Below are 24,879 nucleotides of genomic sequence, written 5' to 3'. Positions count from 1 at the left end.
GCCTGTGAGGTTGCTTTCTAATTGTATGCATTAATCTGCCCAGGCAAGCTGGCTGAAAATACCCCAGCAGATTGCACGTGCAGATGGAGCACACAGGATGGTTTTTATGAAAAGACCTCTGGAATGTACTTCTGCAGTACTCTTCTTTCCTTAAAAATCAAATGACTGTGAAAATTTCAACTGGCAGCTGAGAACAGACCAGATTAATGGTGCATTAAGTCTGCTACTGTGGCTGGGACAGACTCAAATTTCACAATTTAGCGTTAGTTCTAGGATTCGTGAGCATGAAAGTGAAGGGTAGAAATTGACATTTAACCTTGGTGTAGTTTTCACTATTATTTTTACTCTCTGTATATATTTACTACTTATAAAAAGTCAAATGTGGTACTTTTCAGCATGGCCTTTTCTATTATCAGTATTACTAGATTTGAGGTTTTGAAGCAACAGTTAATGAAACTTTTGTTGTGGATCTTTTTTTTTTTATCTCAAGGGAGGATATTGTGATTTAGGTTATTTAAAACATTAAGTAAAACCTTAGCATTTAAAGTTTTAAATGGAATTTATATTGAGGATTAGAGTCATCTTTTAATTGTTTTTTGATAGATGTAGAGAAAGTTTGCATTTTGAGCCTATTTAACCAATAGTGGGGTCTTGTGGGGGGTAGTCAGATGCATTTTGTGTGTGAGTGTTAGGAAAAACAATGTTTTCTTAGGGATTTGCTGAAAACATGAGAATTGTGCATCTTTTAAACATTTAAAATGTTAATTCACATCTAATAATCATTAAATGTAATAGGTTATACATTTGTATAGTTTTTTTGAAAGTATAAAGTACTGCCCTGGGCAGGTGGCTCAATTAGTTGGAGCATTGTCCCATACACCAAAAGGTTGTAGGTTGGATTCCTGGTCAAGGCACAAACCCAGGTTGTGGGTTCCATCCCTGGTCAGGGTGCATGTGAGAGGCAACTGATAGATGTTTCCCTCTCTCTCCCTTTCTCTCTCTAAAATCAATAAACATATCCTTGGGTGAGGTTTTTTTTGTTGTTGTTGTTTTTTTTTAAGTGCTCGGCTTAGTTAATTTAAATAACCAAAGTAATAACAAGCTGCTGCTGTATCATTAGGGACCTGTGGAGTGTCAGGTATACTATGCATAACAGTAAGCAATGTAGCCAAATTTTGGTCTAGAGACCTGTGGAGTGTCAGGTATACTATGCATAACACATATATTTTTCATTCGATTTTTAGATTAGCCCTACTAGGGCTATATCATCTTTATTTTACAGGTAGAGGATTGGGTAATTTAAATTGCTCAAAGTCACAGAGACAGTAAGCAATGTAGCCAAATCTTGGTCTAGAGATGTGAAGGGTTAGGGAAGAGAGGTAATAACATCTGCCCAGGGTGGGGTGATAAGCACTGTAGCCACATGAGGGACCTGTGGAGAAGACTTTAGGGTAGGTCAGTGCAGAGAGGAAAACTTGGGCAAAGTTGACTTCTGTTTCTTCCTACCCAGATCTAAATTTGATCTAGCCAAAGGAAAACTGAGGAAGCATGGCTTTTCTGACTTTCCTTATATGTGAACAAAATCCTCTTCCAGATCCAAGACTGGGTTAGAACCACAACTAAACTTACTTGTAGGATGCATGAGTTTTTGTGACTTCCCTGCCTATGCTCTACTCCTAGGTACAGTTTCCAATATTTCTAGGGGGAATGGAGCTCAGTTCTTAAAAGCCAAGTTTGAAAAAATCTTGGAATCGAGCTCATTTCAAAATAGTTCCTATTTCTAAACGGCCAAGTGCCTCTTGTACTGAGCCTGTGGATTGTAATGTGGGAAGTTTTCTGCCATTGGAGCCATGCATTTCTTTTATTTCCATTTGAATAATAGTGTGATTAATTCCTAGGAGGCACATCTTCATCTATTTTAGTTTCTTAGAGCAGAGGAGCTAGACAGGTCTGCTGAATATGCATAACTAGGCCTCAGGTTTGCCTTCTAGTATGCTCACAAACTTCTAATGCCTTTCATGGGAGCTTCCAAAAGGCACTTAAGGGCTAAATTGATCCCTTATCCATATGGTAGGCTTAAATCCAACCTCACATTTTATAATCCAAGTAAGGTGAATCAAAAGTCATGCTTTTCATAACTATCTTATGCTAATGAAGTGAACTTAGAGATACAAGAATTTTCTATTTTGCTCAGTATAAGACTAAACTTTTTATGGGAAATCTGATCTGCGAGAGTCTCTGCCTCCTGAATGTTAAATCATGTTGATGGTAAGATCGTATCAAAATTTTCACCCACTCTCAGTCTTCCTACTGATGTCTTAGTGCACCTGACCTCATTTTCATTCTGCTGCCACCTCCTTCACATAGGTATTTATCACATGCCGCTTGCATTGTGGCTTCTGTGTCCTCGTCATCCTTTGGACTACGGGGACAGAGTCAGAACTGTCATTGCCATGAGTCTCCTCCTCTTCTCATGATTGTCTTAAAAGTTTTGTCAGATTTCATTTCCTAAAGCACAACTTTGGTCATGTCCCTACCCTACTCTAAAAGCCTCGATTATTTCCCATTTCTCATAAAATGAATTCTCAATGCCTTAGCCACACGTGGGCCACCTTAGTAAGAAGATGTCATAGTTACTGTATTAAAGATGTATTAGAAATGACTGATAAGACAGAGCTGGCCCTGGGTCAGGTGATGTGGAGGGAGGGTTTGAGGCAGCAAGGCTTTGCTCAGGAAGCAAGGGTAATTCTCTTTTGGTATCTTAATCAATTTTACCTAAAGGGAGGGGGAAGACATGAGTGAAATTAATTCTGTAATTAATACAGAGGCAGTTGTCACTCATATTAGTCAGAATTTGGGGTGTTTGGTCACTATTGTGGTTAAGAAAGGTTCATGTTTTGTTTTTGTTTTTTGCTTGGACATGTGATGGAATAGTCTTATTTTTCTCATGACCCATCACAGTCACAGAGTAACCTCTTTGGATGTTGCTATTGTATGAAATTACTTTCAACAGGAGAGCACGAGGGCCAAGCTCTGAGTGCCTGGCTGTCAGGGATTGTTTCTGTCTTTCTCAGTATGTAGTGAATAAACGGTAAAAGATAAAAGTTTATTTCAAAATCATTTCACTTAATTATCTCATCTCTGGAACCTGGCATCAGTGCTATCCTCTTGGGAGGGCAGATCTGGGATTAGACTGCCTATCTGGGTTCAAACTTTAACCTCTCTGCTTACTACTTGAAGAACATTATTTAACTTCCGTGAACCTTCATTTCCTCTTGTTTAGCATGGGGTGAGGCTATAAATTGTTGCTAGTGCAAAAGAAGGTTAATCAATATAATCCATGTTAGAAACCTAGCGTAGTGCTTGGAGGGCAAAGTGAAGCCAAGTATGAAGGGATTCAAACAGGCCAGCCGAGGAAGTGAGAGAGAGGGATCAGCTGACTCTGGCCCTTGCCCCCAAGGATAGAGCCTAAGAACTTGTAGACACAAGATCATTCACTAAGAAGGCCCCGGGGCACTAAAAGTGCTCCTGATAAACATACTGTCCCTGGGGAAATATGTTTCCCCCTCCCCCCAACACAAGCTACCTGCATCACCAGTTTATCAGTTGGATGTGAGTTCTAAGATCCTTACTGAAAAACAAACACACAAAAAATACCACAAAAGGAACTCTGGTCAAACAAATAATGCATCCGAGAAGGAGGAGGAGCTAACATACCAGAACAATTTTGAACTTTTTGTGACAGTTCTGTCTAGTGTTGCTCAGAGGTTGGAGCATCTGCCCGCACACTGAAGTATGGAGGGTATGGTTCCAGGTCCAGGGCACCTACCTGGGTTGCAGATTTCATCCCCAGCCCAGGTTGGAGTGCACACAGGAAGCAACCAATCGATGTGTCTCTCTTTTTCTCTCTCTCCCTCCTTGCCGCTTTTTCACTCTCTCCAAAAATCAGTAGAAAAAAATATCCTTGAGTGAGGATTAACAATAAAAAATAGTGATTAAAAAAAGAAAGACAGCAACATTTATGGTCAAATATATGATTGTTTTATATATATATTTTTAAAAAATTAAGAATCAAGATTAGGTAAAATTAAGATCATGGAAGATTTTAGTCCTAGAAGAGGCAGAAGGAAGAGAGGAGCATCGGAAGTAAATATTTGTTTCTTTGCATGAGTGAATGCTTGTAAATTGTAGATATTGATATAAAAAAACACATATAATTAAGTATTTTTATGTTTAATTATATATGTATAAACAGGATATATAAAATAAAGACTTTAGGAGAAAAAATACAATAAATGAAAATTTGATCATTACAACAAAGGCAACAAGGTGGGTGGACTTTTTATATGCAATAGTCAACAATCACATAAAAGGCATATAGGCTAGATTTCTTGTTAAAAGAAAAGCTCTTAGATTACATTAAATAAAACTAACTATATGCATAGAAAATAAACATCTAGCTATAAGCTATGATAGGAGTTATCTATAAAACAAAATAGTTGAAAATAAAGGTATGGGCCCTATGTTCATAGCAGTGCTATTTACAATAGCTAAGATCTGGAAGCAGGCCAAGTGCTCATCAGTAGATGAATGGATAAAAACAGCTGTGGTACATTGACACCATAGGATACTATGTAGCAGTAAAAAAAAAAAAAATCTCTTACCCTTTGAGACAGCATGGAGGGACCTGGAGAGTACTGTGCTAAGTGAAATAAGACAGTCAGAGAAAGACAAGTATCACATGATGTCACTCATATGTGGACAAAATACACTGATGAGCAAAATAGATTTAGAGACATTGAAGCATGGGACAGACTCTGGAACCTCAGAGGGAAGGCTGGTGTGGGAGGGTGGGAAGAGATCAACTGAAGAACTTGTGTGCATATATATATGCATAACCCATGAACACAAATAATAGTGTGGGGAAGGTGGGATAGATGGGGTCAAAGGGAAAAAAAGGGGACATATATAATACTTTCAATAATAAAGATTAAAAATAATAATACGTAACACACTAAAAAAAGGCATGGAATATATATCCATAAATGCTAACAAAAGGAGGCAGATGTAGCAATATTAATGAGACAAAATTGAATTCAAGGTGAAAAGCAATAGGATAAAGGATATTTTATGTAGATAAAATATATAATCCAAAAGATAATGTGAATTATAAATCTTTATCAATATAGATTTGAAATATATAAAACAAAACTGCTGAAGTCTATAATAATAGATGGGTTTTCCATATTTCCCTTTTATTTAACTAATTCTCCATAGAAATAAATAGATTGAAATGAATGAAGAGGAACTCCTTAAGGAATATGTGATTTGAATAACAGTAACTCCACAGTATTAGGTAGACACAGTTACAGTGTTGTAACCAGTATGTGAAAATGCATATTCCTTACGAATACCGAATTAACTACCATACAACCATTGGCCATAACTAAGTCTTCAGATGCTCTTTAAATCCCAGAAAAAAGCCCAAATCCTAGAAAGTCACCATTCTTAAGAAAAATGTAATAAAATTAGATATTAAGCAATAAGAAATTTAACTCTATCCACTTAAATTATTTTTTTGAATTACCTTCTGAAATGAGCTTTAGGGTAAAAAAATTGAAACCAAAAATTAAATTACAAATTACTTCAATATAAAAGAATATAAAATTTAAAATATCCCATGCTAAAATGATAGACTGTGGCTATAAAGTGATTTATAAAAAGTAGGTTTTTAAAAGTACTTAGTAAAAATGAAAATAAAAGAACAAGCACTTTACTAAAATAGAATTATAACCATAAAATAAATAAATAAATAGAAGGAATAAATGAATTTTTTAAAACATGATGGAATAGAAACATTTTTATGATCTATAAATTAAACTAAGCTTTTTGTTTCTTTGTTTGTTTTGAAAATTCTGATAGAAGAGACAAATTTTGATTTATCTGAGTAAGGGATAGAGAAGCATTCCAAAGACACAAAAGGAAGCATAATCAAAATTCTGGAAGAGAAAAATACTGTGCTCATTTCTAACTGTTTAATTAGGAAATGTGGGTGCAAAAATTGTTTCCTGAAAAAATATATACAACTAGACTTGATGTCTGATTAGAATAAAAACTATAAATGGAAGAGAAAATGTAGTTTGACCTTACCTAAAAACGATGCTAGACCAGTTGGTTTTATCCGTGAGTTTTACCAAACCTTCAAAGAAAGTGATAGATTTTGTTTGAAATCATAAAGAAGGCAGCTTTCCAGTGTAGTCTGGAACAGGATAGCATGAGTGCTTGCTGTTACTGATCCTGATTTTTAGATAGATAATTAGAGACAGTTTCTATTTCTGAGAAAGAAATAAAGAACTAAATAAAGGAAAAGAAGAAAGTGCCTCTGGTTTTCTTTCTAAAACCATTCCAAAAGGATCAACTAAAGAATTATTAAAACTAATACAAATAATTCAACTCAAATGAATTAATCTCAAATTATATTCAGACATTTCTGTCTTTCCTATATGCCACAAAAAGTCCATTATGAAATATAATAGAAAGAAAAATTTTATTTGCAATAACCATCCACAATATAAGACAGGTGCATATAATTCTAATACATAGATGCATATAAAATAAAATACCTAAAAGAAGATGAAAATAAATATATACCATCTATTTACTATAAAGGGTGGATCAAATCAAGGATGATATTTCCCTTCTTGTTAATGTTTAAATTAAACAGGACTTCTTGTGGAATTTGATAAACCAATTTTAAAGAGAAAATATTCAAAAATAGACAAACTTAAACATGAAAAATTGAAGTGACATGATTATATATACTGTATAAAGATATGATAGTAACAAAGTGTTCTTGGCATTGTAATAAGTAGATTTATTAAATAAGAGTCTATAAACAGACCCCAAAAATGGGAATTTAGTATTTAAGTTATTGTTAAAAGCTCAACTCCATTTCAAAAGGACTGACAATTTGAAAAGTTGTATTGAGTCAACACAATCAAATATAATGAAGAATGTGTAGAAACTTTTTGCTAAGCCTTATATATAACTCAGAAGCCATAAAGAAAAAGTACAGATTTGACTATAGAATAATTTAGAATAGACATCACAGTGAACAAGGGTACAAGTAAGTGATTGACTAGGAGAAAATATTTGCCTCAAAAGTAATAGACAAAGGCTTAATTTCACAAAGAACTTTTACAAATTAATAAAGAAAAAGACAACTCTAGAAACCTTGGCAAAGGGCTTGAAAACACAGTTAAGAGAGAATAAATATAAATCAATGAAAATATTCAGCCTCACCAATTACCAGAGAAACACAAATACAATTTTTATTTCTTTACACTGACAAAAACACAAATGAGTTGGTAATAGTTAGATTAGGAAATATGGTTTCATTTATTCAACAGTGAGCACCTGGCATGTGGTTAGCACTGCATTAGCTTAGTAGGTTCTAGGTGTGTGTTGTGAGTAGAGAAAACATGGCTCCATGATCAAATGTGGAAATTCTGATAATAAACAAGCTAACAAAGAAATACATAGCATAACAGACTATAATAATTCTTATGAGGACGCATAGTGGTAGAGATCAAGAACAAATGGGACCGGAAAGGGAGAATCTCCGTAGGATGATAGGGAAGTCCTAACTCGGAGAAAATGGCATTTGAACTGAAGATAGAAGCATGAGAAGGGACCAACCATGCTGAGAATCAAAGAAGGGAGCACTGGGCAGAGGCACCAGAGAGAAGCTGGTGCCGGCAGCCGGGGGAAGGAAGGCCTACTCTTGCACGAATTTTGTGCATCGGGCCTCTAATATTTCATAACCTGAAAGAAAGTTGGCATATGTGAGTTGAAGTGGAAAAAGAAAAGAGAAAACATGAAGTTGACAAGTTAGAAAGGTGTCAGACATCATTCAGGCTGTGGCGCAGGGTTGAGTCTGGGTTTTATGCAAGCCACAAGGATAAACCTTCAGAAGCTTTTTATTCTTTTAAAAGAAATGACTACTCTATTTTGCTGTGTTGAGAATAAGTTTGAGGAGACAAAAATGAAAATGGAGGAGCCAGTACAGGCATAGCTTGTTTTATTGTGCTTTGCTTTATTGCATTTCACATATATTGTGTTTTCATCAACATTCAGGCAAGACCCTCCACCAACAAAAAGATTACAACTTGCTGAAGATGATGGTTAGCATTTTTTAGGAATAACGCATTTTTTAAATCCAGGTATGCACTTGTTTTATTTTTTAATCCTCACCTGAGGATATGTTTTTATTGATTTTTAGAGAGAGAGAAAGGGAGAGAGAGGAAACATTGATGTGAGAGAGGAACATCATCAGTTGCCTTCTATACACACCCCTACCAGGGATCTAACCTACAACCTAGGTATGTGCCCTGACCAGAAATCAAACTCATAATCTTTTGGTGCACAAGACAATGGCCCAACCAACTGAGCCACTGGTCAAGGGCTGCACATTAAAAAAATATATTTTTATTGATTTCAGAGAGGAACGGAGAGGGAGAGAGATAGAAACATCAATGATGAGAAAGAATCATTGATGGGCTGCCTCCTACATGACACCACTGGCTATAAAGCCCAAAACCTGGGCATGTGCCCTGACTGGGAATTGAACCATGACCTCCTGATTCCTCGGTCAGCATCCAACCACTGACTATACCGGCTCAGCTGGCTGAAAATTTTTTATACATAATGCTATTGCCCTCTTAATAATCTGCAGTATAATGTAAACATAACTTTTATAAGCACTTGAGAGCCAAAAAAGTTTGCCTAACTCACTTTATTGTGGTGGTTTGGAGCCAAACACAATATCTCTAAGGTGTGCCTGTAAAAACATCCCTGCAGTAGTCAGGTAAGAGTTGGTGGTAGTTCAGATTAGGGCAATGTCAATGTGGAGAAGAGTAATACAGCAGTCTCTCCTTATCTTCAGTTTTGCTTTCCTGCAATTTTGGAACCATGGTCCAAATTTTCAGAAATAAACAATTTGTAAATTTTAAATTGCACACCATTCTGAGTAGCGGGATGAAATTTGGTATTATCCTGTTTCATTTGGCCTTAGATGTGAATCATCCCTTTGTCCAGCATATTCATGCTGATTATGTTACCTGCCCATTAATCACTTAATGGCTGTATAGATGATCAGAGAGAGACCACATTCATGTAACTTTTAGTATACTATAGTATATGTTATATGTTATATGGTTTTCATGCAACATACACCATAGCCCCCCCCCCCCTTATCCATGGGGGATATTCCAAGATCCTCAATGGATGCCTGAAGCTATGGATACTATCAACCTCACACATACTATGTTTTTTCCTAAACATACATACCAGCAATAAAGTTTAACTCATAAATTAAGCACAGTAAAAGATTAAAAAACCATAACTAATAATAAAATAGAACTATTTTTGAGGATGAGGAAGAAGGAAGAATCATAGATAACTCCTAAATTTCTGACTTGATGTATTGGATGTATAATGGTGCCATGTGCTGAGATGAGGACTATTAGAAGATCAAGTTTTGGGAAGAAAAATATCAAAGGTTTGCCCTTGTCAGTTGGTTGGTCATCTTCCCGTACACCAAAAGGTTGCTGGTTGCTGGTTCCATTCCCAGTCAGGGTACATGCCCGGGTTATGGGTAGAAGGTGTGCAGGAGGCAGCCAATCATGTTAAGCTCTCACATTGATATTTCTCTCTTCTCTCTTCCTCTCTCTCTCAAAATCAATAAACTATTCTTTTAAAAAGAGAAACATATCATAAATTTGCTTTTTAACATGCTACATTTGAGATGCCTGGGAGATAGCAAATGGGAAGTTGTACATATGAATTTGGTGCTTGGGTGAGTAGGTAAGTGGGAGGTAGAAGTTCAGAAATTCTGAGCATGTAAATATAAAGCCATGAAAATGAATAAAACCACTTAAGATGTGGTACATATATACAATGGAGTATTACTTAGCCATAAAAAGAATAAAGCTTGCCATTTGGGACAATATAAGTATTATAGTAAATAAAATAAGACAGAAAAAGACAAATATCATAGTATTTTGCTTATATGTATCATCTCAAAACAAAATAAATGAATGAAACAGAAACAAACTCATAGATACAGAGAACAAACTGATGGTTGCCAGGTAGGAGGGAGTTTGAGGGAATGGGTGAAAGGGATTAATAAGTACAAATTGCCAGTTATAAAAATAGTAATGGGAATATAGTCAATATAGTACAACACAGAGAATATAGTCAATATATTGTAAATCCTACATATTATGCCAGGTGGGTGCTATACTTATTGTGGTGATCATGTCATAAGGTGTATACTTGGCTAATCACTATACTGTATACCTGAAACTAATATGATATTGTATATTAGCTATAGTTGAAAATTTTTTTTAATATTTAAAAAAGAAAAAAGAAGTTGTGAATTTAAGAGGCGCACCAAGTACAGAGGAGTACTACAAATTAGAGTTTAGATAGATATGAAAGAACAACTGAGAGGTAGGATAAATGAAGAGTGTGGTGTCATGGAAATCAAGACAGATGTGTTTCCAAAATTAGAGATGAGTCAATTCTCCATGGCCACTAAAAGGTCATAGGAGAAGAGGACCAGTGGATATAGCTGTAAGGATGTCATTTGTGATCCTGACAGGAATAACTTGGGTATGATGGTGGGGATGGAACCTTATTAGAACAGATTCAGAAGTAGAAGGAAATATGGAAATAGAGATGTCATTTATCAAATAACTATTGTTTTAAGTAATCTTAGAAGGTGGGCAATTAAATGAGGCAGCAGCTGGATGGGTTGTGGGATCAAGGGACTTTTCTTTTTACTTTTTTCAATTGAATTTATTGGAGTGACATTAGTTAATAAAATTATATATGGTTTGGGGAAGATAAAAGACCATGCTTTCGTTGTTCTCACTGATGTATGAGAGGGTTGTCAGATGAGAGTACATTGTCAGGTGGAACAGATAAGATATTAAATAGAATACATAAGTGAAATAGAATATAATTATTGGGTGAAGCTGGAGTTCATGAATTTCATGTGAAAACAATTTGCCACACTACTTCTCCACCCCCCTTCTTACCTTTCATGCCAAACTCCTGCTACATTATTTTCCCCAAGTTTGATTCACTTGCTCTGGGGCAAGCCCAGAGGAGACAGACAATTGACTTTATCTGGTTTGTTTTTTTTCCAGGAAAATATGATAGAGAGAGAGAAAGGAGGGAGAGATTGAAGGCATTTGTAAAGGAAAGATTGTGAGAATGGACTACACTATCTAAATTGTACAATGAGTAAAGAAAGGTGGGAAAGAGGAGGAAACAATGGTTTGGAAAATTGTAGTGGTGAGGTGTTTGTGTAATGAACATGAATGCTAGAAAGTTCTGTCCAAGAGAAGGATTTGTCACTTTATATTTTGCAGGGAGAACATTTGTTAAAGACAGTAAAGTCTATGGTGCGACCTCTAGGAGTGTGGCTCAGGCGAAGTGAAGAGCTATTGAAGATAAGGATATCAGGAAATAGCCTACGGCTGAGAGGCAGGAGGAGGTGGAGCATATCCCTGTTGATAACTGTAAAGATAGAGGGGAAGGTCTTAAACAAAGGAACAGTAGTTGACCAGATGGTTGGGAGATGACACTAGCAAAGAGGATGGTGCATACTGATGTCTGGAATGATACAGGCACATACATTTTTTGCAGGTGATGGGGGAACAAGTAATGGTGTAGAAGCAGCATGGGGAGCAAATAGGATGTCTGCTTCACCTGTAGGCACTGAGGAATATGTGTAGTGTGAGAAGAAAATAGCTTCTTTTAGGGAACTATTTTAAGGAGATTTTTCTCTTTTACTTTTGGAATAATTTTCCGCTTAGAGAAAAGTTGCTAAATAGTACAGTGTTTTCCAGTAAACTTTTCACCTAGCTTCCCCTAATGCTATTATCTTATGTAATCATAGCACAATTATAAAAACCAGGAAATTATCATTGGTAAAACATTGCAAACTACAGGCTTTATTAGAATTTCACCAATTTCTCCCCAGAGCTCTTTTCCTATTTCAGGATCCAATTCAGGAGCACATAATATATGTAGTGGCCATGACTCAGTCTCCTCCAATTTATGACATTTTTTTCCTCATCTTCTAATCTTTTGTGACCTTGACACTCTGGTTAGTTACTTTGTAGAATGTACCTCAAATCTGGGTTTGTCTAATGTGTTCTCATGATTAGATTGAGGTTTAAAATTTCAGAACACTAAGAAGTGATTCTGTGTCCTCAGCATCATATCAGAGGGTACGTGATGTTAATATCCTTATTACTGGTGATGTTAACTTTGTTTAGTTAAGGCACTCTCTATTGTAAAATTTTTGTTTTTCCCTTTGTAATTGATACTTTGTAATTGGGGAAGATACTTTAAGACTATTATTATTATTCTAATATCCTGTTATCCTCAAACTTTTCTCTATGGATTTTAGCATCCATAAGATCTTGCCTGCAACAATTTTTATCTTAGAGTTTGCCTAACAGTGATTTTGTATTTTAGGAAGACTTTCTGAAATGAGATTGGGATACAGAATTGTTGGCTCTTTTCATATCAAGAGTTTGCTGTCCCTGTGGAAGAATTTGGGAGGGTAGATGAGGGTGTGGACTACAGAATGGCAAATGTATGAGGTGGTACACAATAGAGAGACAGTGATGATGGGTGAGGTGGGCCACTTGGAGGTGATTGAGATAAGCAGAAATGTGTGGGACAGGATGGGTTTAATACTCAGAGGAGGCAGGCTGTGGTTCTGAATTGTACTTTCATACAGTTAATTTTTGGTGAGAATATAAATTTGTATAGAACAGCTTGGCACTCACCGTCATGCATAGCTTAAACATATGCATATATTTATAAGTACATCTACTAGAAGACAATTCTACTTATAGGTGTATATCCTAGGAAATTACTCATACATGTGCACAAAGATGTATATACCAGAATATTTTTTGGAAAAGATATAACTATCCATTAGTAGGAGTGTTTTAAATATATTATTTTTATCCATATTATAGAATGCTATACAGCTGCCAAATCAATAAGGTAGCTTATAGGATAATGTGGGAAAATCTCAAGGATATTGTTAAATAAAAAAACAGTTTTGCAGAACCAAAAAATTATGGTATGCCAGTTATGGAAAAAATTCTATGAGGGTAGAAAAGGCTGTGGCTTAAAAAGAAAGACATTGAATTTTAAGTAACTTAAAAAGCAAGAGGTTTATGTCTTTCTTGTGGGATGGTCCAAGAACAGTGTTTGAGCCAGCGGCTGGCTTTCTCTCCTCCCCAGGCAATAAGCAACTTAAAGTGCAAGTAACTTCCAAGCTCATTTTAGGAGCTGCCATCAGACAGAAGGAGGGAACAGCTTTAAGAATCATGTGTAAGTTACTGATGTGTATCACTTCAGGGCTGGCTTATACATTTCATTAGCTAGAATTTAGATAGGAGGCCACATATAATTGCAAGGGAGGCTGAGAAATGTAGTTCAGTTATATGTCCAGGAAGTTGAAAAACACATTTTGGAGAACAGTCTCTGCTTTACCTTATTTACTCTGCCCCTGTTCCAAAGTGAAACACCATTCATCATTCTTTTTTTAAAAAAATATATATTTTTATTGATTTTTTTACAGAGAGGAAGGGAGAGGGATAGAGAGTTAGAAACATTGATGAGAGATAAACATCGATCAGCTGCCTCCTGCACATTCCCTATTGGGGATGTGCCCGCAACCAAGGTACATGCCCTTGACCGGAATCGAACCTGGGACCCTTCAGTCTGCAGGCTGACGCTCTCTCCACTGAGCCAAATGGTTACGACCATTCATCATTCTTAATAGATTCTTGACAATTAATGGAAGACAGTCTGGAGGAATACATACCTGACAAGTCATGGTATTCACCTCTGGGGAAAGGAGGAAGGTAGAGAGGGATGTTAGTAGAACTTTTACTTTTTATTCTTTACACTTTCCTATTCCAATTTTCTGACTCCATAATTATATTTAGGAATTACTTTTGTGATTAAAAATTAAAGCATTGAAGTCCAATTAAACAAGGGGGAAAGAATTATTTAAAGTACGATGATTAAGTATACAACTTAGCTCTCCCAATGTTACTACCTCACATGTATGTCTTGTTTTATATCTCTCATTCTTGTGATCTTTTAAATGGAACTCATGTATCTATTCATTTTCTCTCACCTTGCTAATTAAGGTCTTTTGTTCACATCCAGTATATGAAACTGACATAGGCAAAGTAGTACCTATTTAGATTATTCTATAACATGTATTTTAAAATATAAAACAGAGACTGAGGGAATTATTTTTTACCTGCATGAATGCATGTGCAAGTGTAAGAAGGGTTATTGTTCACCTAAACCTCATGGTGGCAAAGTTCATGTTTGTGAAGCAAAGGAAGAATGTACTGTTTGATCATACTTACACGGAAGATTCCTAAGACATGCTGAGGTTTTGTTTTGAAATGTGTTGTATGATAAGAATTATTCATAAATCAGAACAATGTGGACCTGAGGTACTTATGCATATTAAATATCCATATGTACTACCATAATAATTCTCAAGATCGCCAGGAGTGCTTTTAAGAAACATTCCCAGATCCTACTGCAGACATTGAATTAGAAAGACCAAGTCTGGAGTCCATTGATATCTAAGAAGCGCCACTGATGATTCTCATGTGCCAGCCCCTCACAGGTCTTCCTCCTGGTGTTCTGGACAGTACTGTTCTTTGGAACCCAGAATGGCATATGCTGAGCCTTATGCTAGTAAACACCACAGTTATTATTAGTGAGGTTAAATATCTTTTCACATGGTTATTGCTCATGAGAAGCAATTAAGTATAGTGACCAAAAGCCAGTCTGCCCAGATCTGATCCTGGCTGTGACATGTAATTTACTATGTGTATTGTATGATTTTGAGCATTATATTAGTGCCCTCACAAGGTTGTCATGAAGTAAATATATATAATGTGATTATAACAGGCTTGACACATAATAAACACCATACACATCCTAAGCTATTATTGTTGTTGTTTTTATTACTACTAGTAATTGGGCTTCTTCCTCTGTGAATTAGGTTTCTACCTTTTGCCCACTTTTCTATTGGGTCATCTTTTTCTAATTAATTTATTAGATCTTTATATATTGTTCACATTAATAATTTTATTATTTTTATTTGTTTATAAATATTTTGGGAGTTTTTGCATCTCATAGTGTCCCACCATTTCTTTTTTATTATTATTATTTTTTTTAAAATATATATTTTATTGATTTTTTACAGAGAGGAAGGGAGGGAGAGGGATAGAGAGTTAGAAACACTGATGAGAGAGAAACATCGATCAGCTGCTTTCTGCACACCCCCAACTGGGGATGTGCCTGCAACCAAGGTACATGCCCCTGGCCGGAATTGAACCTGGGACCTTTCAGTCCGCAGGCTGACGCTCTATCCACTGAGCCAAACCGGTTAGGGCTCACCATTTCTTTTCATGTATTAACACAAATATTTTCATTCAGTTATAAACTATAAATGAAATAATATTCTTTAGTGATTGAAATCAATATGAAATATGCTATTAGCTGATATACATAAACCAGTATAGCAACTATCTCTTCAATACTAGAAACCAACCTTGCTTGTCTTTTCCTTTTTTTAAAATGAATATAAAGAATATGTAATTAAGAAATGCACAAGCCTGGACATGCAGAAATAAAATCACCTGCTCACAGACAGGTGGCCTTTGGGGCCACATTTGACCTACAGAGTTTGTGTGTGCGTGTGTGTGTGTGTGTGTGTGTGTGTGTGTGTGTGTTTTGTTTGTTTGTTTTTGTTTTTTTGCTTGGCCCACAGTGTTTCAAAAATTTTTGTATTAATTGCCAACCTATTTCACTTTAAAAGTTGTTAGCATTTTTATTCTACCTACAAAAACTAGGATCCGGCAATGCCGGCTGTGTCCCCATGGGGCAGTGACAGCCTGGAGCTGAGTAGCAGATGACCCCTTTCTAGGGAAGATCATGCTCTAGTTTGTTAAAATCCTCTCTTCTCTCTCTGGTCGCTCCAACACTGACCTGAGTGGCAGCTGCTATTTATCACTGAGTCCGAGCTCCTGTGCCTCACTCCCGGCCCACTTCACTTCCTTACATCCCCTGGCCACACCCTGCAGACTTCTGAGACACTTGAGATGAAAGAAGATAAAAATGCCCCATCTACTCCTAACAAGACAGAAGTACCAGGCTTTGTAACTGGCTTCCTCCCCTCCGCCCTTCACCCCCCCAGAGAGGAAGCTTTTCTAATTACGACTGTTTAGCTTTAACATTTTTATTAGAATGTTTTTATGTGCCCAGTTGTGGTGCAAAGTTGCCAGATAAACAGAGCAGCTAGAGAAAGGTGCTTAGCCCTGAGGTGTGGAGTGTGGCAGGTGCCTGACTCATAACTTCCTAAAGGTCTAAGTTAATTTTTTATTCCTTCTTGAACACTAAAACCCTAATGTTCTTTTCTAACCACCAAAAATAACCTTATAGGAATTGTCTTTTGCAATTCTGTGCTAGTAAAATGATACACAGATACACAATCCACACTCTGTGGCTTTTTCTATATTTTTTGTCCTTTCAAAAAGGTCAAAATTTTTTTCATTGATGAATCTCCATTAACAGATTTTACATCTTATGGAATACTAGAGGCCCGGTGCACAGATGAGGGGATAACAACACATATGTAATACCTTAATCAATAAGGAAAACAAAATAAATTTTTTTTAAAAATCACATTTTCTTCTTGGAAAAAAAAACACACACACACACACCAAAACATAATCACAAAATTTCTCACACTTAGAAAAAGTCAACAATTCCTTAATATCATTAAATGTTTAAATGTCTAAAAGTTTGTGCTGGGGTTGTCTCTTTCACAGGCAGCCAGTAGGGGGAAAATGTATGGAGGTGCATGCCTGGGAAGTTTACAGTTATTTGATCCTGGAAGTGGTGGTGTGCATCACTTCCTTTCACTTTCCATTGGTCAACACTCAACCACCTGACACTGTACTAAGAGTAGAACAATACCAGTTAGTTTGGTAACTTGGAACTTATCTTGTTTGCATAGTTACTTACTTGGGAGTAATCCACATTCTCCAGAGATTTCTCACATTTCTGTGACAGTCCTGTGGCCCTGTCATTGTGATTTAATCTTGTGGCACAAGTGGGGCAGTGACATTGGCACAAGGGCCAAGCTGGTGGTTAGATACCTAGCAAGCTTCGTGCTAGAATTGGCAGATAAAATGCAACCGTCAGAACACAGTGCAGGGCTGCCAATCAACTTGATCTGATGTTTCTTCCTTGCTTGTCATGGTGTTTCTTTTTCACTGATCTCTCCTGTGGTTTGCACTCAGCTAAGGATATTCAGAAATCTCATCCAAACTTGCAGCAACTCTCTTCTCTTTATACTTTTGACTGATGATTTCATAAAGCTCCAGACACTGGGGCAGCTCCCAGACTCTGAGATTTCATTAGTCTCCTTGTCTATTCTTGGCAAGATAAGCAATCCTACACAAATAGGAAGGCTGCTTGTCTCAACTGCCGAAGCCTTATGTTTGTTAGGGTTGGGTACATTATTGAACTTTGAGCTCTTTCTTTCCCAGCTCAAGCGTCTGAACTTGTTCAAATGACATGCTCTACTCAAATAATTATTTGAAATGATGTTGGCATCTCTGTTTAATTTCTAATTCCTTGTTTTGATTTCCACCCCACTAGATATCATTTATTTTTGCCAGGCCATTTGTGTTTTCTCTGATGTCCATGCCCTAAGTGCTTGGTGAATTGGATCTTAGCATTAGACCTAAAATATTAGGGGAAAGCAGAGGGATACCAGAAGGAAGGAAGCAGATAGGGAGCAGGCAGGAAGGGTCTGATGCACTATACAGCAGGCCTTGATGAGATACTTGGTTGCGAAGATGGAATAAAGGGGTAACAAATCCCATAGATAACATGGGGAAGGGACAAAGGAATGTAAATAAATCAATGGTAAGTAGGATCAATGGCCAGTTATGGAAGTAAGGGCCAGGAAACAATTCCAGTATTCTATGCGTGATGTACATGAGAGGCAAAATCAGGGTGATGGTTTGTATTTTCTCCCCATTACCATTAATCCCCTCTATGCCCTCTTCCACTTCCACGCATTCACACCTCAAACCCTCCCGTCCCTAATCACCACTGTTGTTCATATCCATGAGTTTTCTCTGTCTTTTTTTCTTTTTTGCTATATCCCTTTCCCCACCTCCAGCCCCTGAGCTGTCTGCCTGCTCTCAATGTATGAGTATGTCTCTATTTTGCTTGGTAGTTTCGTTTATTCATTAGATTCCACATGTAAGTGAAATCATGTGGTATTTGTTTTCTCTGACCAGCTTATTTCGCTGAGCATAATGTTCTCCAGGTCTATCCATGCTGTCAAAGAACCTCTCACTTACTCTGAGGACATGTCTAGGCCAATCTTTCATGTCAGAAATGCAGACCAGAACCACAGCACTTATTACAAATCAAATGCGTGTGTGTGTGTGTGTGTGTGTGTGTGTGTGTGTGTGTGTAAACAGAGGATCTATTTCTGCTTTCAGAATCCCAAAGAGGTCCATGATCGATAAATGGCTAAGAGTTACTGGATTAGAGGGTCTGTGTATCCTGAAAGTAGTTAAAACTATGCTGGAAATGAGATGACCAGGGAAAAGAAGGTGAAGGGCTCATGTAAAACCAGTGTGAAATGAGATATTATGAGGGATTAATATTTCATTTTATAGTGAAGTCTGAGTGTCAAGCTTTAAATGTGCAGATAGGAAATTAGAGCCCTGGACTTTAGAATCTGAGTGAGCATTTATTTCCATGTCAAAGTACAGGAAGTAGAAAAAATAAAATCATAGGTTCAGAATCTATTCCTATAGGTTCAGTTTTAGGACTTATACTTTTCAAACTAATGTTCTTCAATAATGCAGTTTTGTAATAGCATTTTGATTCAATTTTCCACTGCACTCAAACTGTTCTACCTGTGACACTTTTAGGCATCACCTAATACAAGCCTAGGCTAGTTTCCAAAGGCACAATAAATAATGATATTTCTATTTTTATAAAGACACTAACACTGACTTGTGTTTCTGCTAGCAAAACTGCTGAGTTCTTGAGCAGACTGGAGACAGAGTTGCCAAACAGAAGTACCTATCCAACTGCTTGCCATAACCTACAATCTTCAGCTTGGGTAAGTGGAATGCCATGCAGGGTGCTGTCTGGCATTGCAAAAGAGACATTTAGTGAATGAAGATTAAGAGCATAGAATGACCTATTAAACATTGAATATTGGAACTAAAGGCAGATGGCCTAATCTGAAACTTCAATGGTTGCAAGAAAACAGTGCACTTATTACCTATATTATGGGCACCTGGACTAAGTATACATCAGCCTTATAAAAGCCTTTGATCTCACCCAGTCATCCAATCATCTATCCATCTCTCAAAGTTTTTTGTTTTGTTTATATAAGGTCTACAGTTTTTGCCTAGAAGGACCTTAGTCAGGTGAAGGTGAAAATCATAGAATGCAAAGTAGTGAGTGTACAGCATATAACAATTAGAAAGCTGAAGTTTTAAGATAAGTCAATAAAGTGAAGAGTCATTCCAGGTGTCAAGTGAAATTAATCCAAACAGAAGCAAGAATTAAGGTATAATATCAAGAAAAGGCATGGTTGTGTTATGGAAGAGGAGTTTTGTGTAGCTGCAGTCTACGAGAGTACAAGTCTAGAAGAGCTGTAGTCTAGCAGGCTGGGGAGGTAGGCAGGGCCCATGAGCAGAGTTTCTCCACAGTGGCATTCTGGGTGGGATGGTTCATTGTGTGAGCTGTCTTGGATACTACAGGATATTCAGCATTCCTGACCCCTAGGCACAAAATACTACTACCATCCCCCAGACATTGAGAAATCCAGAAATGCCCCACACAGGAAGCTGGTGGTATTCCTGATGGAACACCACTGCAGAAATATTCATGTCACATTGGAGAACTTAGATCTCATTCCATGAGGACTAAAGCTTTAAACAAGGAGGGTTCAAGTTCAGATATGTACTTAAGCTGAATCATACTGGTAACCAAGTGAAGGATGGATCTAAAGGAATAGGAAGGCAGAGAGGCCTCTGAGACTCTTCTGTATTAGTCCAGATGAGGAATGATGAAGACTTGAAGTAGAGTGGTGGTGACAGGATGGAGATGAGTGTGAAGTCAGAGAACTGCTTAGCAGGTGAAATTGGCAGGGCTTGGATATTGACTGGCTAATTGTGGACAACAAAGTAAGTGTAATTAAGGATGAGTCTGGGAAAGGGTTATAGTTCAAAGAAAAGATGGGTTTAAGTTTTCAAAGGTCATCGTTTCCGGAATTTGGGCAGGTAAACAATGCATTGTTAGAGAAACCTGATCTTCATCTTCTCATCCACCCCCTTTCTGGTTAGTGACCACATTTTAAAAATGCCAGGAACACAGTATGACACAACTTGGGAAAAGGCCATTTTACTCTTACTCATTAACCTTTAAGTGTTTGATTATTTTTTTTTCTGTTGCTAATGTGATGTTTCAAAGTGCAAATTTGCTAGTGTGGGCTCCTCAAGTCATATCAAATCTGTCATCCTCTCCCCTCGTTGCAGGGCTCTGGAGGAGAGGGCTAAGAGGCTGTGGGTAGTAGGGTTCAATCCTGTGGAGGGGCAGTCGTTGACATCTGTCCAGACACCCTGTGGCAGTGAGGCAGGGGAGCGAAAACAGGAGTGTGGAGCCTTACCAAGTGGGTATTTAGCTGCAAGGATGGTCTTGGTTTCAGAGCTTCCTGACCCCTATGGTTTGAAACACCTGGTGGAACTGTGTGTGCTTGTTCTGTTGATTTTGGCTCAAGTCTTCAATTTGACAAGAGCATCCTGAATTTTAAAACTGTTGTCCAAAGTATCAGTAATGTTTTGTCATCCAGAGCCTCATGTTTTGTGTATTGATGAGTGCATTAGTCACACGGTCCTGAGAAAATTGTCTTTCTTATGCTATTTACAAGTGGATCTGTCATGGGCAGGTAGGAATTTAATACATTACTATAGAATTATGTCAGGGAAAAGACTGCAAGAAAATTCCTTTAGATGTTATACAAGAGAACTTCAGACATAAGATTGCACAGTAAATTGTTTCCAGGCCCTGGTTTGATGTCCCCTGCTTCCTCCTCTTCTAAAGAGAATAATAATTGTTAAAACTCTCATCCTGTTGTTCCACTGTCCAGTGGCCTCTTTATCTTTAAAGATAAAGTCAAAATACTGTAACTTAATCAAAAAACCCTACCTTCTTTCTGCTCTCTTCTGTTCCAACCCTGCTCTCTCTGCAGTCCTAAAATGTAGGTCTTTGTCACTAGACCTAGTGATGGACCATGGGCATCACCTGGAGCTTATAGAAATCTGGACAAATCTCAAGCCCCCCTGCAGACCTAAATCAGAACCTGCATTTTTAACACGGTCTGTGGGTGACTTGTGTGCACATTAATGCTTGAGGAGCACTTTCTCAATCACTTATGTCTTTATGGCCATATATTTTCACTACTTTAAACACTCAATGAAGCTTGGTTACTTTAATTTTTATCCATGTGTCACGTTCTTTAAAAAGTCAACACTTAAGGGTATATGTCTCCTGTTAGGCCTTCAATCCCACTTTCACTCCAACACTTTAAACTCCGTATTAATTTCCAATTGCTTATAAAATAAGTCAAGAAATTTAATGTGAGGCATGGTGACTATAGTGAATACTCTGTCATATATTTGAAAGTTGCTAAAGAATAGATCTTAAAAGTTCACATCACAAGAAGATGTTTTATAACAATGTATGGTGACAGATGGATGTGAATTAGACTTACTGTGGTGATTATTTCCCAATATATACAAATATTGAATTATTATGTTGTAGACCTGAAACTGATATGATGTGATATGTCAATTATAACTCAATAAAAATTTTTGCATTGTTGCGGTAACAAATTACTGTATCTTAGTGGCTAAAAAACAACACACATTTATTGTGACAGTCCTGGAATCAGAAGTCAGAAATGAGTATGAATCATTGTCAGCAGGGCAGGTTCCTCTGGCGACTTTAGCCAGGAATCTGGTCTGTGCCTCTTCCAGCTTCTCTTGGTCACCACCATCCTTTGGCTCCTCAGCATGTGGCTACATCACTCTGATCTCTGCTTCCATTCTCACATCACCTTCTCTGCACTCTTTTACTTTGCTTTCCTCCTAAAGGGCCCTTGTGATTATATTAGGCCCACCTGGATCATCCAGGCTCATCGCCTCATCTCAAGACCCATAATTTCTGCAAATTCCCTTTTGCCATAGAAGGTAATATTCACAACTTCCAGGGATTAGGACATGGACATTGTCATCCCACCATACTCCCCTAGCTGTTTCTTTTGTTATTTGACTCTATATATCTGTTAATGTGTATATTGCTATCTCATGACCAATCAATTTTCTTTCTTAATAATAATTTATTTCCCTATTCTCCTAACATAACTATTCAGTATTTCATGTGTTCCCTTATTATGATGATGTAAATATATTTTCGCTGCCAAGCCAGTTACATTTTCTCTTTTTAAAAATTTCGCTTTATCTTTGCATTTTCTTAGTTTCCTTTGAACATTTGAATGCCTTCAGTTCTTGTTCTGAAACTTTCCTTTCACAGAATTCTCAGCCTTGTCTGCACATTGGAATCACCTGGGGGGCTTTAAAATTCACTGGTGTGTTGGTCATACCCTCAGAGATTTTGTTGCTCCATGGCCCTGACTTCAGGGCTTTTAAAGTTCCCCAGGTGATTCTAATGTGCAGCCAATGATAAGAATCACTGCTTTAAAGTCATCTGGGGCAGCAGTCGCCAGCCTGTGACCCATGGACCACCGGTGGTCCGTGAGATCCGAAAGGTGGGCAACCGCTGATCTGAGGAGTTACTGCTATTGCTCTCCTATGTTGGGTCCCCTGGTTTCTGGGTCTCATCTACATTCTTGCTTTATTTGTTTGTTTTGGTAGAGTATATTATTTAGTATCTTCTTAAGAGAAGATGCATATTCAGGTCCTTGCACGTCTGAAATTATCTTTATTCACCCCTCATTCTTAGCTTGCAATTTTCTGGTAAGAATTCCAGATTGGAAATAATTTTCCTTCAGAATTTTGAAGGCATTGCTCTTCTAACCTTGAGTATTAGTTCCTGGGAACTCCAAGGCCATCCCAATATCAGTCCTCATAAGCAGGCTTTCCCCTACGTTTCCTGGAAATACTTTAATATCTTATTTTTTTCTGGTATTCTGCAATTTCATAGAGATATGTCTTAGCGCGAGATCATTTTTATTCCTTTTAAAGAATAAAGGAAACTCATTTCTAGTTCTAAACGATTTTCTTGTGTTATTTCTTTGATTTATTTATCTTCATTTTCTCTTAATGGAATTTTTATTATTCAAAACCTAGGCCTCCTAGATTTATCTTCTAACATTTTGTAAAAAATATCTTTCTCCTCTAATTTATCTTTGACTAATTCCCCCTCCTCTTCTTGGCATATTGAGTTAGAAAAAAAACCAGTTCTTTCTCTTCCTTGTGTCTCATTTGCTGTCACACCACCACACTCTCAATGCTTCTGATACCAGATGGGTTGGTTTTTTCTCTCACAGTAAGCAATGCTGGGACACTAGCTAGGTGCCCTACAATTAAACTCAACTGTGACACTACCTACCTGGATATAGTGTCAGTTCCCACAGGTTAAGGGCTCAGTCCTACAAGCCTGCCTCCACTTCAGGTGCCAGTTGCAACTAGTAGGTCCCCAGGTTCCTCACAACTTTTGGTCCAGCATGGCTACAAATTGGAGGTTCCTTGGGCTTGCTTAATTTGCTACTGCAGCTTGCAGAACTCTGGGTAACACATTGTCCTGTTAATTAAGGATATAATAAAAATAAACAGCCTGATGAAGAGATACATAGGAAAGGTCTGGGAGTTGGGGTGTGGCTACCCTCCTAGTATATGGATATGTTTGCCTACCTAGAAGTTCCCCAAATCCCCTTGCTTTTGAGATTTTTAGAGAAGCTTCCCCACATAGGCATTTCCAATTTAGTAGCTCCATATCCAGCTCCTCTGCCGTCTCTTAAGGACAGGGGGAGGTGGGACTGAAGATTCCAAGCTTCTAATTATGGCTTGGTTTCTCTGGTGACCAGCCTCCATCCGGGAGCCCTCCCAGAGTTGCCTCATTAGAACAAATGCTCCTACTGCTCTTATCACTTAGAAAACTATAATGATTTTAGGAGCTCTGTTTAAGAAATTTGGAGCAGATATAAGAAAATACATGTGAGATAAAAAATAATATATTATCTTCTAAATATTTTACTGGTTTGTCTTTTGTGGAGGGAGAGGAGATATTTTTAATTGCAAAGAGCTTCTTTTTCCTGCATTGCTATTTAAAAATAATATTTTCTTGTTTTGTGGATAAAATATCCACTTTCTGTCCCTCAGAGGAAAGTGCAGAGAGCATGAGAGGCTCACTGCTCAGTATGCTGGATTTCACAGAATCATTTCATTCTCAATGAGGTATCTGACCACTGCTGCCTCGGTTCCAGGCCTGCCTTGCTTAGTTTATGTAGAGAATACACTTTTGATTTCCTCTCAGGATTGGGAGAATTCACACCTGAATTTTCAGGTAGGAGCAGGCATAGGCATCTTCCCAGCATGCTTCAACCTTCCCTAATAACTGGTCCAGATACTGGCTCTCACATTGATCTATGGAGAAGACTGGCTCCTTATGGGTGTCCTCTATCCC

General features: G+C 37.5%; 1 protein-coding gene across 1 annotated transcript in view; it reads left to right on the top strand.

The window, feature by feature from the left end:
* Positions 1-24,879, top strand: part of EPSTI1 (epithelial stromal interaction 1 (breast)) — a 109,123-nt gene that overhangs the window by 48,254 nt on the left and 35,990 nt on the right. The window contains exon 8 of the mRNA XM_015559453.1: positions 19,192-19,285. Coding sequence (XP_015414939.1) covers positions 19,192-19,285 — 94 coding nt within the window. The remainder of the gene's footprint in view (positions 1-19,191; positions 19,286-24,879) is intronic.

The sequence above is a fragment of the Myotis davidii genome, unplaced genomic scaffold (genome assembly GCF_000327345.1).
Source record: "Myotis davidii unplaced genomic scaffold, ASM32734v1 scaffold70, whole genome shotgun sequence".
Classification (NCBI taxonomy): Eukaryota; Metazoa; Chordata; class Mammalia; order Chiroptera; family Vespertilionidae; genus Myotis; species Myotis davidii.
The sequence above is the reverse complement of the archived record's forward strand: the minus strand, read 5'-3'. Positions and strand labels throughout refer to the sequence as shown.